We start from the raw sequence: 15036 nt of genomic DNA, 5'->3' as shown, positions 1-15036 counted from the left end.
TTTTATAGACATTTCTATCACCTTCATCTAACCACTACTAGATGAAGACCTTTATTAGAAACAATTTACAAAATGTTTTGGTTTCTATATGTACAGGAAAAACCTAACATGTTTCTCTGGGTTACTGGTAGTTGTTGTACTGTACACTTTGACTAACGTATGTCCAAACTTTTCATAATCAAATCTCAGCATATATTTGAACCAGTTTTACTTGTAAACAAAGTATCCATTATAAAAATAAATTTATCCCTAAACAATTCACAGTAATTTTTGAAGTTAATTGTCTATCATCATCATCATCATGTCTACCTTATCTTTTCTAAAATTTCTTATTCCATGACAATATTTTCTTTTCAATAACATTTGGTAGTAATATCTTTCGGTATCCAAAATACACTCAGTTTTCTTTGTTTCTAGGCTTCTCTAGGCTGCTTGAAGTTGTTGCACGGTTTGATTAATTTATGTCTAAGCAAATATCAGCAATCATTTGGTCCAATGTTACTTGAAAACATAGTATCCATTAAAAAAATTTTGTAAACAATTTACTGAGTTTTTTTAAGTTGATTTCCGTCATTAGCTTCTACCAAATGTTTCCGTTTCATCCTATTCCCTATACTTCTTTATTCTTTGACAATATCAACTCTTCAATAACATTTTGTCTCTTTATATATTTCCTTATCTGATATACAACTTTGGTTATTATTTATTCATTTTTCATTTTAACATTCTAGAGGCTTCTTCAGGTTCCCAGAAGCTTTTACACAGTATATTTTATCAATGTCAAAGTTTTTAAAGCATAAATGCCATTTTTAATGAAACTGTTTTCTTTGATGCTCCCATTTATCGTTTTCTTGTTCCAAATGAAGAACCAAGCAACGATATGTCATCTGCAAATCTCAAATGAATCATTAACTCACTTCAAATCATATGAATAACAATTTTCTCTCCTGACCATTTTATCCTGTCTCTGGTGGTATGAATTCATTCTCCTGCGGTTCTTATACCTATCCAGTTTTTGATATTGTGAAGCCCCTTTCGCCCAATCCCCTTCTATCTAGAATTGAAGCAAATGGTACCTCTCACATGTCCCGGCGATGCTATTTTCCTACGTTTATCATCCCTAGCAATTCACGTTCTTCTTAAAATTTCTTTGTTGGTTTTTCTTGACGTGCACAGAAGTTTCAAAATTCTTCGGTAGATCCACATCTCTGTTCATGGTGCGTCCAACCTTCCATATCGTATGGTAAACAGTTTTAATATAAATCCTTTTTCTGTATTTATACTGCGAAATTGATAACATTGTAAATAAGTTGTTGTATTGGTTAGGTTATTCTTCTTTTTCCTTATGACTTATCCTTTTCCTATATAAATATACAGTTATCGACATATTGTGTCTATGCTGTTAGTGGAGTGCAGTTTAAATGGAATTCAATATTCTATGGCCGCGGATTGACAATAAAATCAAATTTCATGTAAAAACTTTTGAACCTTGATATGTGTTTATAAATTTTGTATAATAATATTGATGAACTTCTTTCATAAATCATGTAAGTGCTTATCGAAACTTGGAAAAGTGTGTATGTATCATTATAATCATTATAAAAATTTTTTGATTAAATCTTTGAATGCATTTCAATGAAATTTAACTCATTGCTTCAACGTATCTAATTTTATTTTTAGTTATTATGTACCTCCATATAGGAATAGAAACAAAAATTATTATCAGCCTGTTGTATACAAACCCTATTATCCTTATTTTTAAGTAAGATACATAAAGGTTTGTATAGGGCACAATCAAACTTAGGGTTACCAATATTACTTAATCAAACATTATTTTTTTATTTTTTTTTTGTTTAAATATTGATGTGGGGTATTTCAGAACACAATAACTTTGTAAACCAATATACAGTTAGTGCAATAAATATGTTACGATTAACTTTTAGTGGGTAAACAAGCTCTTTACAAACAATTCAATGTTTAATGGTTTTTTTTTTAATAACAACCCCCACATAAGGCTTAGGCATTATTGCTGGGTATTGAAAAACCCATAATTATTAACAAATATATCTAGTATGTTGAAAAATTAACTCAATCTATGTTGCTCAAAACATTCCGAAACCTTTTACTGTTTTTTATTCTTGTAACCCTTAAGATGAAGTTGGGAATTGTTCTGAAAATATTATTTCTATATGTTTCAATCAAGCATTTGTTTCCATTTTTTTCTTTCTTAGATTCTGTATTATATAGGTAATCAATTATATATATATATATATATATATATATATATATATATATATATATATTTCATAGCTATCCCGCAACCTTTGTACGAGTCAATTAAAAGTTACAATTAATTGGCTCAACAGGCATGGGGGGTTGAGGCCAATGTTTTGGACTTGAGAAAAGACGCGGCTTTTGTTAACAGGTTTTAATAAATACACGTGGTGTTACATTAACAGATTAGTTTTATTTTAACAAAATAGCTCGGATCATATTATAATACACATTCCAATCTCATTATTATGGAACTTCTTCTCATTAAAGCTTGTTTTTGTTTTGAAACTTTTCTGATTTTGATGATTCAGTTTTCAAAAGGACTCTTATCAGGAATTATTTCATACAGCATTCATTTTTGGTGTTAACGTAAGTAAAACTCAAGAAATAGTAAGAAATTAAGAAAACCGAACAATATAAATAGTTATAAGTGTATCACATAATATTCGCATTCATATATTGATATATAACAATCAACAAGTCCATTGTACCTAAAAACCTAACCTAAAAATCTCTTCTTGCTTCAAGTTCGGGTAACCTTGAAGTTGTTGGGAGTTATTCTTGGAATATTATTTCTAATACTGGTTTTGTTTCCATTTTATTCTTGTTTAGATCAATTAATGAGAGCTGAAATGATTTTGAACTTTTTTAAGATTTTCTATATACAGTTATCCCGAGAATATTATTCCTAATGGTATTTGTCACAGACCTAATGACACAAGTGGTCGTGAAGAAAAATTTGGTTTCCACTTTATCACTAGTTGGTTAACGTATTTTGAATTGCACTAACTGTAAACGTGAAAAATAAGATAATGAAAAACCTTACATTATTGGGAAAAATACTAACCGACGTTTTATAACTAACAATTTTGTTTAAGGTATATTTTACCCACCGAAAAATTAAAATTTAATTCAAAGGGGCTGAAAAAAGTACTTGTTGATCTTTGTAAAGAAACATGGTAGGTATATGTTTACAAAAATATTACGTAGTTCTTTTGAAAAAGTAGTTTTTTGATATTATAATGAGTTGGTAGTTTTGATATCACAATTCTTATATTTTATAAGAGAAATTTTTATTTTAAAATAATTTCATAGTCTACAAGTACTTTAAAATTGATTCCTTTCGTATTTACAAACCTACTAATCAATATACTTGAAAAATTTTTTATTTTTATCACCGATCAAACTTTATATAAAAAATTGTTTTAGAGGGGCGGCTCCTATTCCCACTTTTTGACACAACTACGTAAAAATTTGACAATTCTGCTTCTAAATCATGTATTAAACAATTTTAGTATTGTATAACTGTTTATTAGTTAAGCTTCGACTCTGTAGGGCATTTTGGAAACCCTAACTATGGATCACATAAATCTCCTATCATCTAATAGCGTATCCTAACCCAAACCATTCCCCCCATATTTACAGGCTTCTATCCAATTGTATAATCAATGCAGCTACCACCCATTTAGTCTCTCCGACCTTCAAATAGGCCCCACTTGACGTTACCAAAGTCAAAGTGTTAAGGTCATCCAGGACTTCCTCTTGTTTGAATCTCCTGTTTTTCTTTACTTTTTGGGCTATATCTGCTAGCTCTCTAACTATCTGTCGGTTTGTCTTTGGGGGATTCCTATCTCCTCTTTCATTTACCTCCCCAAGTCCATGAGTCATTTGCCTTTTGGAATTTTTTTATATAAAGTAAGTCTAAAATTTTATTATTGATTAATACTTAGTTATAATGATTAGTAGAGACACCAAAGGTCATAACTTTATGGGAGATATTGGAAAACTACTGAAACAAGGTATTGTGTAGACCGAAACTAGTAAGAAATACAATACGAATAATTCCAGTAGTTTCTCAAATTTTAGAAGGGCATTTAAACAAACATTCATCATCATAATCATCGAGTGTATTATTTGAGGGGCAGGAGGAGAGATGATACTGACGCCATTTAATTTTTGTAGGTAGCAGCCAACGGTAACTAGATCTTAGCCATTGTCGCCTTCGCATTTGCTGTGTACCTGTTGATAAAAAAAAAACAAACGTAATAAAAAAGACAAAAATTCACTACATGCCCACAACAGGCTCCACACTTCAACCACATTCTTTTTCATTTTTGGAAAAAAGTACCTGACGGCTTCGGCTTCGTCCTTTCTGATAAAAAAAAAAAACAAAAACTAAAAAAAAATTGCTACACACTTCATAACTAAAGATATTACTATTAGGTCCTCACTATCTATCCATAAATAAAAAGGAAAATGTTTTGTTTTTTAAAGTCTTGAAATATATGTCAAACACAGAATGTCTCTTTTATGCAATTCTTCAAAACTGGTTGCTTCGGTTCATTTTGAGGTAGTCTGATAGTTATTTGGAACCCTCTGGTACTTTTAGAGGCATCATAAGAAGATTTTAAATACTCTACAATGGTTTCAAAGTACTTTCAAATCTATCAACTCATTCTAAAGCTCCGTAAGACAATTGAAACATCTATATTACATGTTGAGGTACTCTGATAGTTACTTCAGTGATTTTGGTTCAATTTGAGGTACTCTGATAGTTATTTGTGTCCTTTTGGTACTTTTAGAGATACCATAAGAACTCTACAATGGTTTCAAAATATTTTCAAACCTGTCAACTCATTCTGAAGTACCGTAAGACAATTGAAATATCTGTATTACATTTTTCCAGTGACTTTGGTCCATTTTGAGATACTCTCATAGTTTTTTTGAACCTATGGTACGTTTACAGATACCATAAGTACTCTACAATGGTTTCTAAGTATTTTAAAATTTATTAATCCATTCTACAGCACTGTAAAACCATTGAAATTACTATATTACATTCTAAGATACTCTAACAGTTATTTGTGACCCTCTGGTACTTTTAGAGGCATCATAAGAAGATTTTAAATACTCTACAATGGGATTTCAAAATATTTTCAAACCTATCAACTCATTCTGTAGTACCGTAAGACAATTGAAATGTCTATATTACATTTTGAGGTATTCTAATAGTTATTCCAGTCACTTTGGTCCATTTTGAGGTACTCTGATAGTTATTTGTGTCCTTTTGGTACTTTTAGAGATACCATAAGTACTCTACCATGGTTTCAAAGTATTTTCAAACCTATCAACTCGTTATGAAGTACCGTAAGACAATTGAAATGTCTATATAACATTTTAAGGACTCTGATAGTTATTCCAGTGACTTTGGTCCATTTTGAGGTACTCTGATAGTTATTTGTGTCCTTTTGGTACTTTTAGAGATACCATAAGTACTCTACCATTGTTTCAAAGTATTTTCAAACCTATCAACTCGTTATGAAGTACCGTAAGACAATTGAAATGTCTATATAACATTTTAAGGACTCTGATAGTTATTCCAGTGACTTTGGTCCATTTTGAGGTACTCTGATAGTTATTTGTGTCCTTTTGGTACTTTTAGAGATACCATAAGTACTCTACCATTGTTTCAAAGTATTTTCAAACCTATCAACTCGTTATGAAGTACCGTAAGACAATTGAAATGTCTATATAAACATTTTAAGGACTCTGATAGTTATTCCAGTGACTTTGGTCCATTTTGAGGTACTCTGATAGTTATTTGTGTCCTTTTGGTACTTTTAGAGATACCATAAGTACTCTACAATGGTTTCCAAATATTTTCAAACCTATCAACTCGTTATGAAGTACCGTAAGACAATTGAAATGTCTATATAACATTTTAAGGACTCTGATAGTTATTCCAGTGACTTTGGTCCATTTTGAGGTACTCTGATAGTTATTTGTGTCCTTTTGGTACTTTTAGAGATACTATAAGAACTCTACCATGGTTTCAAAGTACTTTCAAATCTATCAACTCATTCTGAAGTACCGTAAGACAATTGAAATGTCTATATTACATTTTAAGGTACTCTAATAGTTATTCCAGTGACTTTGGTCCATTTTGAGGTACTCTCATAGTTTTTTTGAACCTATGGTACGTTTACAGATACCATAAGTACTCTACAATGGTTTCTAAGTATTTTAAAATTTATTAATCCATTCTACAGCACTGTAAAACCATTGAAATTACTATATTACATTCTAAGGTACTCTAACAGTTATTTGTGACCCTCTGGTACTTTTAGAGGCATCATAAGAAGATTTTAAATATTCTACAATGGGATTTCAAAATATTTTCAAACCTATCAACTCATTCTGTAGTACCGTAAGACAATTGAAATGTCTATATTACATTTTGAGGTATTCTAATAGTTATTCCAGTCACTTTGGTCCATTTTGAGGTACTCTGATAGTTATTTGTGTCCTTTTGGTACTTTTAGAGATACCATAAGTACTCTACCATGGTTTCAAAGTATTTTCAAACCTATCAACTCGTTATGAAGTACCGTAAGACAATTGAAATGTCTATATAACATTTTAAGGACTCTGATAGTTATTCCAGTGACTTTGGTCCATTTTGAGGTACTCTGATAGTTATTTGTGTCCTTTTGGTACTTTTAGAGATACCATAAGTACTCTACCATTGTTTCAAAGTATTTTCAAACCTATCAACTCGTTATGAAGTACCGTAAGACAATTGAAATGTCTATATAACATTTTAAGGACTCTGATAGTTATTCCAGTGACTTTGGTCCATTTTGAGGTACTCTGATAGTTATTTGTGTCCTTTTGGTACTTTTAGAGATACCATAAGTACTCTACCATTGTTTCAAAGTATTTTCAAACCTATCAACTCGTTATGAAGTACCGTAAGACAATTGAAATGTCTATATAAACATTTTAAGGACTCTGATAGTTATTCCAGTGACTTTGGTCCATTTTGAGGTACTCTGATAGTTATTTGTGTCCTTTTGGTACTTTTAGAGATACCATAAGTACTCTACAATGGTTTCCAAATATTTTCAAACCTATCAACTCGTTATGAAGTACCGTAAGACAATTGAAATGTCTATATAACATTTTAAGGACTCTGATAGTTATTCCAGTGACTTTGGTCCATTTTGAGGTACTCTGATAGTTATTTGTGTCCTTTTGGTACTTTTAGAGATACTATAAGAACTCTACCATGGTTTCAAAGTACTTTCAAATCTATCAACTCATTCTGAAGTACCGTAAGACAATTGAAATGTCTATATTACATTTTAAGGTACTCTAATAGTTATTCCAGTGACTTTGGTCCATTTTGAGGTACTCTCATAGTTTTTTTGAACCTATGGTACGTTTACAGATACCATAAGTACTCTACAATGGTTTCTAAGTATTTTAAAATTTATTAATCCATTCTACAGCACTGTAAAACCATTGAAATTACTATATTACATTCTAAGGTACTCTAACAGTTATTTGTGACCCTCTGGTACTTTTAGAGGCATCATAAGAAGATTTTAAATACTCTACAATGGGATTTCAAAATATTTTCAAACCTATCAACTCATTCTGTAGTACCGTAAGACAATTGAAATGTCTATATTACATTTTGAGGTATTCTAATAGTTATTCCAGTCACTTTGGTCCATTTTGAGGTACTCTGATAGTTATTTGTGTCCTTTTGGTACTTTTAGAGATACCATAAGTACTCTACCATGGTTTCAAAGTATTTTCAAACCTATCAACTCGTTATGAAGTACCGTAAGACAATTGAAATGTCTATATAACATTTTAAGGACTCTGATAGTTATTCCAGTGACTTTGGTCCATTTTGAGGTACTCTGATAGTTATTTGTGTCCTTTTGGTACTTTTAGAGATACCATAAGTACTCTACCATTGTTTCAAACTATTTTGAAACCTATTAACTCATTCTGAAGTACCGTAAGACAATTGAAATATCTATATTACATGTTGAGGTACTCCAATAGTTAATCGTGACCTTTTGGTACGTTTAGAGTACTCCACAATGATTTCAAAGTATTTCAGGTCATTTTGAAGTACCATAAGTTTCCCCAGGACTAGTTTTTATATATATATATATTTATTTTTTTCTGACTTTATACCATATTTTGATGAAATTTTTATACCAAATTCTCATTTTTAACTTAATATGTAGATACAAACGTTTTTCCTTTATATTTATGGCTGTTGTGAGATATTTTTTCAATTTTATATATTTGTGTTGATGAAAGGCCCGTTTTATGTTAACTCGAAATAAAGAGAAAAGCGCACATTAAATCGGCGCAGTCCCAGAAACGTGATTTTTATATCTACAAGTAGATTTCTGTGATTTATTTTACATTTTATTTTAATTTCCTTTTTATGTCACGTTTCTGTTATCTCGAGTGGTTAGTGATTTTATTTGCCGTTAGCTTTTGCGATGTAAAAACTATTTGGGGACATTTGAGAAAATTTTATTTTTTCTGTATATAGTCATTTTTTCATTTTTTAACCAAAAAAATCCGAAAAAGTTCGATCGACAATACCAAACAATCTATTTTAACACTTTTTTTTATCATTATTTTTTTTTTAACTATTTCTAAAAGATCCCTTGATATTTTTTTAGCATATTTCTTTTATTTTTTAAGGCGCCACTACAGGGTGGCTTCGTTCAATATAAATATATACTTATTTACGAGGTGTGGCCGTTAAATAATGAGATCAGTTGCATTTTATTTCGATATTTTGTATATTTATTTGTTATCACCTTCCATTTATCCACCTCCATGTGTATCTTCCATTGTTCCAAACAGTTTCTTTCCATCAGGACGCGTTCCGCTTCAAATTTAGATTCAGAAATCGCTCTGATTCTCAGTTCAAGGTCAGATCCAACTGGATTACCGACTTTTTCGATATTTTCATCGTTTTTTGACGTGGAACAGCCACCCCGTCTTCTCGGCCATCTTACAAACGCTTAAATCGCTGAAAAACACATCGACGCAACAAAAATTCATTGTTTTTTTGTAAATTTATCACAAAAAACAGCTCCAATACGAACGAAGGTAACGGCTACACTGGTTTGTCTACAGTTACGTTAGCTGACAATTGTTAATCTTTGGCGCATGCGTAGCCACACCTCGTATAAATATTTCACTTTTTAGGTACATTAAAAGTACAATTATAAATTATAAATGAGGCTCAAACTTGATTAATTAAGAAAATTATTAACAATTTAATATAAATAAATAAAAATTGGATATATAGTAAAGTCAAAAAAAAATTAATCGAATAATTGTTTAGTCTTTACTTGATTCACCCCCCATTTTTAAAAGAATTAGTTCTCCACTTTCCACTCTTATCTTTTATAGTTTTTTGCTTAATTTCTTTCGAAATTTTTGATTGAATGGCATCAATTTTCAATGAAAAACAATACAAGAAGAAGAATTTCACATTCGGTCGCCATTTTAACCTCGCCTTCATGTTTTTTACCATCTACCATATACACCACGATCCAAAGGACCCTTTTTCCTCCTCCTCTAGACAAATTTAGAATGCGGTTGATACCAGCTGCCAAAGATCTTCGTCTTCTATTCCCCATACGCTCCCAGGTGTAGTGCTCCGGGGTTCCATTCGAAAGAATTCGGATAAAAGTTTCACCTGTCAGCTATTTGGTTCCCTGTTTGTTGGCTGATGATCTCCTGTTTGCCATAATTTCTTTTTAAATTGAACTAAACACATTTTTGATATATTTCTACTTGAAAAATTATTGTTTTGTCGCCCAGGCTTCCAGAAGCGTTTATTCTGGGCGCGCACGCGTCTGTTTCATTCCAACCTTATTTTTATTGCTTCAATTAAGTAAAATTACTTCACACTGTAAACGAATGGACTATAATGAGTTGTTTTTTTAATCACCGCGTATTTATATCAGTTGTTTTATCGTGAAAATATGATTTAACCTCACTTTATTCGGAATACTAACCTCACTTTTGATATTAAATTCAATATTTAGTAGAAAAATTTGAATGTATAGAACTTTTTGGTTGAAAAATAGAAATATGAAGGGATACTGGACTTTTTTGGGTGGTGCAGGTGTTGTGATGTGTTTATAATTTTTTTTAACACAACGCGGTAAAATATTTTCTAACATTCAAGAGTCACCCGCGTTTATTTACCGGTTTTTTTTCAAAATTTAATCACGTAAGGTACACGGTAAAAATTAATCAACATATTCCGATACACTCTTGATTGTTAGATGGGCTTTTTGGAATTCGGTGAAAGTTTTCGAACGAAATAATGATACGTTACAAATTGTATAATAATTTTTATTTGGGTAGTCGAAATAAACCAAAAAAAAAACAATTTAATTTGTTGTATTTAAAACGTTAAATTTCAACAATCTCTTTTTCAAAAATCTATTTTCCAGATATCTGCCCAAAGATGTGCGAGTACCGCCTAACAAATTTTTAATCAAACAAAAATATAAGACAGAAACCTTAAAATCATCTCAACCGTCCCAAAAAATACCAAATCCCATTGTCGATTTGGACAATAGATTAAAGAGATTTACAAACAGTTCAAAAACTTTTTCATGAGAGTCGTCGCTGTGAGATTTGTTGTGTTTTTTTTTTAGGTCATAAGTCTGAGGATTTTTTTTTCAAACGCAATGGTTGTTCTATTTGAAATTCCAAAAATTTATTTTTAAAATGCGACAAAGTCCTTCAACGATGGCTGAATCGGTTCAATTGGAACGCCAATGATTTTAATTATTATTTAAAAATAGATTTTTTTGGAATCTCGAGTAACTCTTCATTGTTCAACTGAATAAATAACTGTGTTAAGTGTAATAATAGTTTTAAGGTAGTGAATATCAGTACAACGACCGTACATTTAACACATTCTCCACCAATATACCATCCCATCGTTGACCTAACCGAACCCCAGACATTCCTTGTCAAATATTTCATTTCTTTTAATGCATTAACCGCCGTTTTGTTTCATAAACTTTAGTTTAAAGATAACCCTATAAAAAAATCCATATAACTCAGATCCTGACTTCGTGGCGACCAGGGAAAATAGCGTTGAAGTATGATCGATTGACGCCTCTTCTGGGTATCGAAAACTGCAAAATTCTGTTACTCTGATGTAAAAAAGTCGCCATAGGGCTTTTGGTATTCGCGTTTGAGGTTTCCCCTACTCTCTTAGCCTGTTGATGTACAAGTGAGCCTCATCAGAGAATAACATGTTGAACGTTAATGCTCTGCAACGCTTAGGAATGTATTTAGTAAGATTTTCCCTTTCCCTACGTGGATGTTTCCGTTTGTGAAGTTGTGAACTAAATTCTTAATCGTTCGAATGGTGTAATGGTGTGGATTTTATTCAAAATTAAAATTTTTAAGGATTTATGGCACAATCTGTACTTACCTCTCTCTAACCATATTTCCAGGTTGCTATTCTCTGTATGCCGTTTCTCATATTTATTCCATCTTATTTCATTTTCACTTAACTATTCTTAGATTTTTTTTGCACTTCACTCACTACATTTAATTCTTGTTAAATTGTCCCTTTACATCCTCTATTTTTCTCATTTCACGCTTTAATATTTTTTGCCTCAATCCGTTAGCACAAACATCAATGTAAACTATTGATAAAGTTCAAATTTTACCAAAGCTTGCACTTGATTAGAGTAGATGGGCCATAAAAGGATTTTTGGTGGTGAAATGGGGCTTATAATTAGCTCTAAAAATAGGTTATGTACATTTCTTTTGTTTATTATGAACCAAAATATCTTAGCAGGAATCAAATTTATTAATCTTCTTCTTCTTCTTCTTTCCAACATGGATGAACATATTAGTAGACTAGTCCAGCATTCTCGACATCGTTTAGGTTAGGTTAGGTCTTCTTTCTTTTGGGTTGTTCATTTTTGCATTTTTAACAAGTTTACTGTCTTTATTCCACTTTGCTGTTCGATATCCTCATTTCGTTATAACTTCCAAGTATCCCAAAAGTCAATTTGAGTCCTGGCGCGAAATTTTGGGTCATACCAAACAAAACGATAGGTTAAGTTTTTGTTAAAAAGTTTCTCCTCTAATTAAGGACAAGCTTAGATTATTTTTGGAACCACCTCTTAACTGTTTTATTTTAAATAGATTCTTCGAATATACAAAACTGTGATACATTGAAATTTCATCTAACATTTTCAATCAATTAATGTGTGTGTTATTTAACCGGTAGTTGTGCTATTAGTCACTTGCAGTTTTTTTTTAATTAATTTTTTTGTGACATTTCTTAGTAGATAATTTTGTATTAGTAAATATAGTGCACAGAAGTTACTGAGCAACATTTAGAAACGGTTTTCGTGTAATAGTCCGAGAGCTTGCAATGAAATTGTATGTTTTATTTTGATTCTCCTATTGTGTACTTTTTGATTATGTAATTTTTACAATACTCTCATTTTCTTTTTCGAAAGTTGATTATTGTGTAAAAAAATGAATCGTTTTTAATCTATTTAATCATTAGAGATAGTTTTGTAATTTTGAAAAAAAATCTACATCCTACTATATAATATCATGTAGTTTTGTTGCCAGCTTAAAGTCTATAATTATATTTTTCTTCTATATTTGTAGAAAAGCTATTTTAAAATATTTTTATTAGAAAGTGATATATACTTGTGATTTTTGAAAACCATTTCTAATTGTACGGTTCTTTTATTATTTTAGAAAAAAAAATATACAGGATATTCTGTATTTTTAATTAAGGAACAAAATATCTTCTACAAATTTAGGACATCCTGTGTGTTACTTTATAGTAAGTTTTACTTTTTTCAATACTGCTCATAATAACACTATAATCAAACTAATATAATTATTTTTATACCAGCGATAGCACCTTTCGATTAATGTGTAATGTAGCAGATTATCTTCGTCTACCTCCAATACAGACTTTTCATCATCCCTTCTAACATTAAAAAACAAAAATTATTTATATGATAAATTAGCTGTGTTATAGGAAGCTCTTTTAAAGAACACTTTGTATAAAAAATCGTTTAAATAGACAATAATAACGAATTTCTATTTATTTCTCATTATGTGCCAATCGGAAAACCTTTTCGTACTATCCTATTTAGATGGAGCCTTTAAAATGTGAAGGGCTTCAAGTGAATATCAATTTTAATCACAAAGGGAGTCAATTTAAATATTTTGAAAAGGAACATTATTTCAAAACAAAAATAAATTAATAGAAAGTTTACTATAACTTATAACACCCGTTCCACTGTTTTTCTATTTTATGTTGTAGAAGGAAGAAAAACACGAATTTTCTATAGGAAAACCGAAAATATATACAGCAATTTAACACCGATTACTTTTGTTTTCTACGGAATTTTACAACGTGGTTAGTCGTCTGGACCAAGTGCCAGAGCAAAAAAAGTGTCTTCGGGGGTGTCCCCCGAATATAAATCCACGTTTCATCGAATATCTCGCTAACCCCGCATCGTACGACAAAAATAGTGGAAATCATTTTTATAGATAATAATTTTTTCCATATTTTTCATTTGAAACTTTTTTTTGTGTATAACGTAGGTTTTTAATGATAGCGCTCCAAACTTTTTACAATATGATTTTTACTGAACTCTTTTATTTTGAGTCTTTGAACCACAACATCATTTAAAAGTTGCCAGAGACGTTTTTATAAATGGAAGTTCAAAAGTTGCTTTTCTTGACACGTTGGCATCAAAAAAAACCCTTAGGCTGTTTTATTTTGAGTCCACTCTTCAATATCCATAGAAACAAGCAAGCAGCACTTTCACTAAACACAATTGAAATGACGGCGTCTTTTTTATTTGTAAACAAGTTTATATTAGTAATCATAGCGTTGGCAACAATGCCATTCACAACAACCTTGTAATTATTTGAATATTAATATGTTTATTGTCATTCAAAATAAGGTAGTTATACAAAAAATATTGTATGACATTCGTGTTAAAAGTGACTTTATTTTGTGAAATTGTTGCCACCAACAAAATAAAATCACTTTCAACACTGAGTATAATTATTTTCCTATAAATATATAATTATTTATTTAAATCCAGTGATGGATTTAATAATTGATATAAAATTGTCGTTTTAGAATGGAGGTCCAAGATACTTCTGCTTCGTCACATACTCCAAGAGCAACATGAAGTGTAACACTAAAATATGCTTTCGATAAATAATTTATTGACCGAACGCACAAATTAATCCAATTTATACAGAGTGGAAAAGGAATTATTATACTAAGAATTTAACCGAACCGGTGCTGGTTAATTGTTCGAAAACATATTTTAGTAACAAAGTTTTTTAACTCGCATCATTTTTTTTCTCAAATAATTATCATTAAAAATAAAAGTACAACGATTCGTATTGTATTTCGCAAATTTTACGTTAGGTACTTAAAACTTAATATTCGTAACATTGTTTTTAAGATCTCAAATGTTTATTTGTAGGACTATTTTAATCGATTTGTTGTCTTTCTTCAGTAGTGCTTACGGTATCGGACAATGGTTTTAATGATAATTTAAGTTTTTAAAAAGTTAGGTGTTCTTCATTGAATATTTATGTAAAATAGATATTAATAAAAAGAAACTTGGACCATACTTGCAATGTTTTTTTGTTACCTGTCGAAAATCGTATTAACTTAGGGAAATACCTCTAAGCAGACCATGATGAGAGAATGGAAAACCAAACTTCTCGGTTGCCCAAATGGATCAAGCTCTTTTTGGCCTGTAATAAAAGCCAACTCGAAAATTTATCGGTTCATCAATACCAGAAATTGATATCTATGTCGATACCGTTCCAACTTTTCCGATCTACTACATGGTATTGAAAAAGTTTTACGCATTTACCTTGTCGGTTTAT

General features: G+C 30.7%; 1 protein-coding gene across 11 annotated transcripts in view; it reads left to right on the top strand.

Moving 5' to 3' along the window:
- LOC130443523 (CCR4-NOT transcription complex subunit 6) overlaps window positions 1-14402 on the top strand; it is a 156424-nt gene extending 142022 nt beyond the window's left edge. Inside the window, exons 11-13 of one of the 11 annotated variants that reach the window (XR_008909851.1) lie at window positions 3153-3237; window positions 4241-5029; window positions 5121-14214. Coding sequence is in view for 9 of the 11 variants with exons in the window: in XM_056778217.1 (XP_056634195.1) it covers window positions 10569-10737 (169 nt within the window). In the remaining 2 variants the exon portion in view is untranslated. Of the gene's footprint in view, window positions 1-417; window positions 542-1680; window positions 1778-3152; window positions 3238-4236; window positions 14215-14269 lie in introns of those variants that run through there. The other 10 variants (XR_008909850.1, XM_056778223.1, XM_056778218.1 and 7 more) reach the window with 10 other exon arrangements.
- Window positions 14403-15036: the final 634 nt, after the last annotated feature.

Source organism: Diorhabda sublineata, chromosome 4 (assembly GCF_026230105.1).
Source record: "Diorhabda sublineata isolate icDioSubl1.1 chromosome 4, icDioSubl1.1, whole genome shotgun sequence".
NCBI classification, from domain to species: domain Eukaryota; kingdom Metazoa; phylum Arthropoda; class Insecta; order Coleoptera; family Chrysomelidae; genus Diorhabda; species Diorhabda sublineata.
This window is presented reverse-complemented; position numbering and strand designations above follow the sequence as displayed.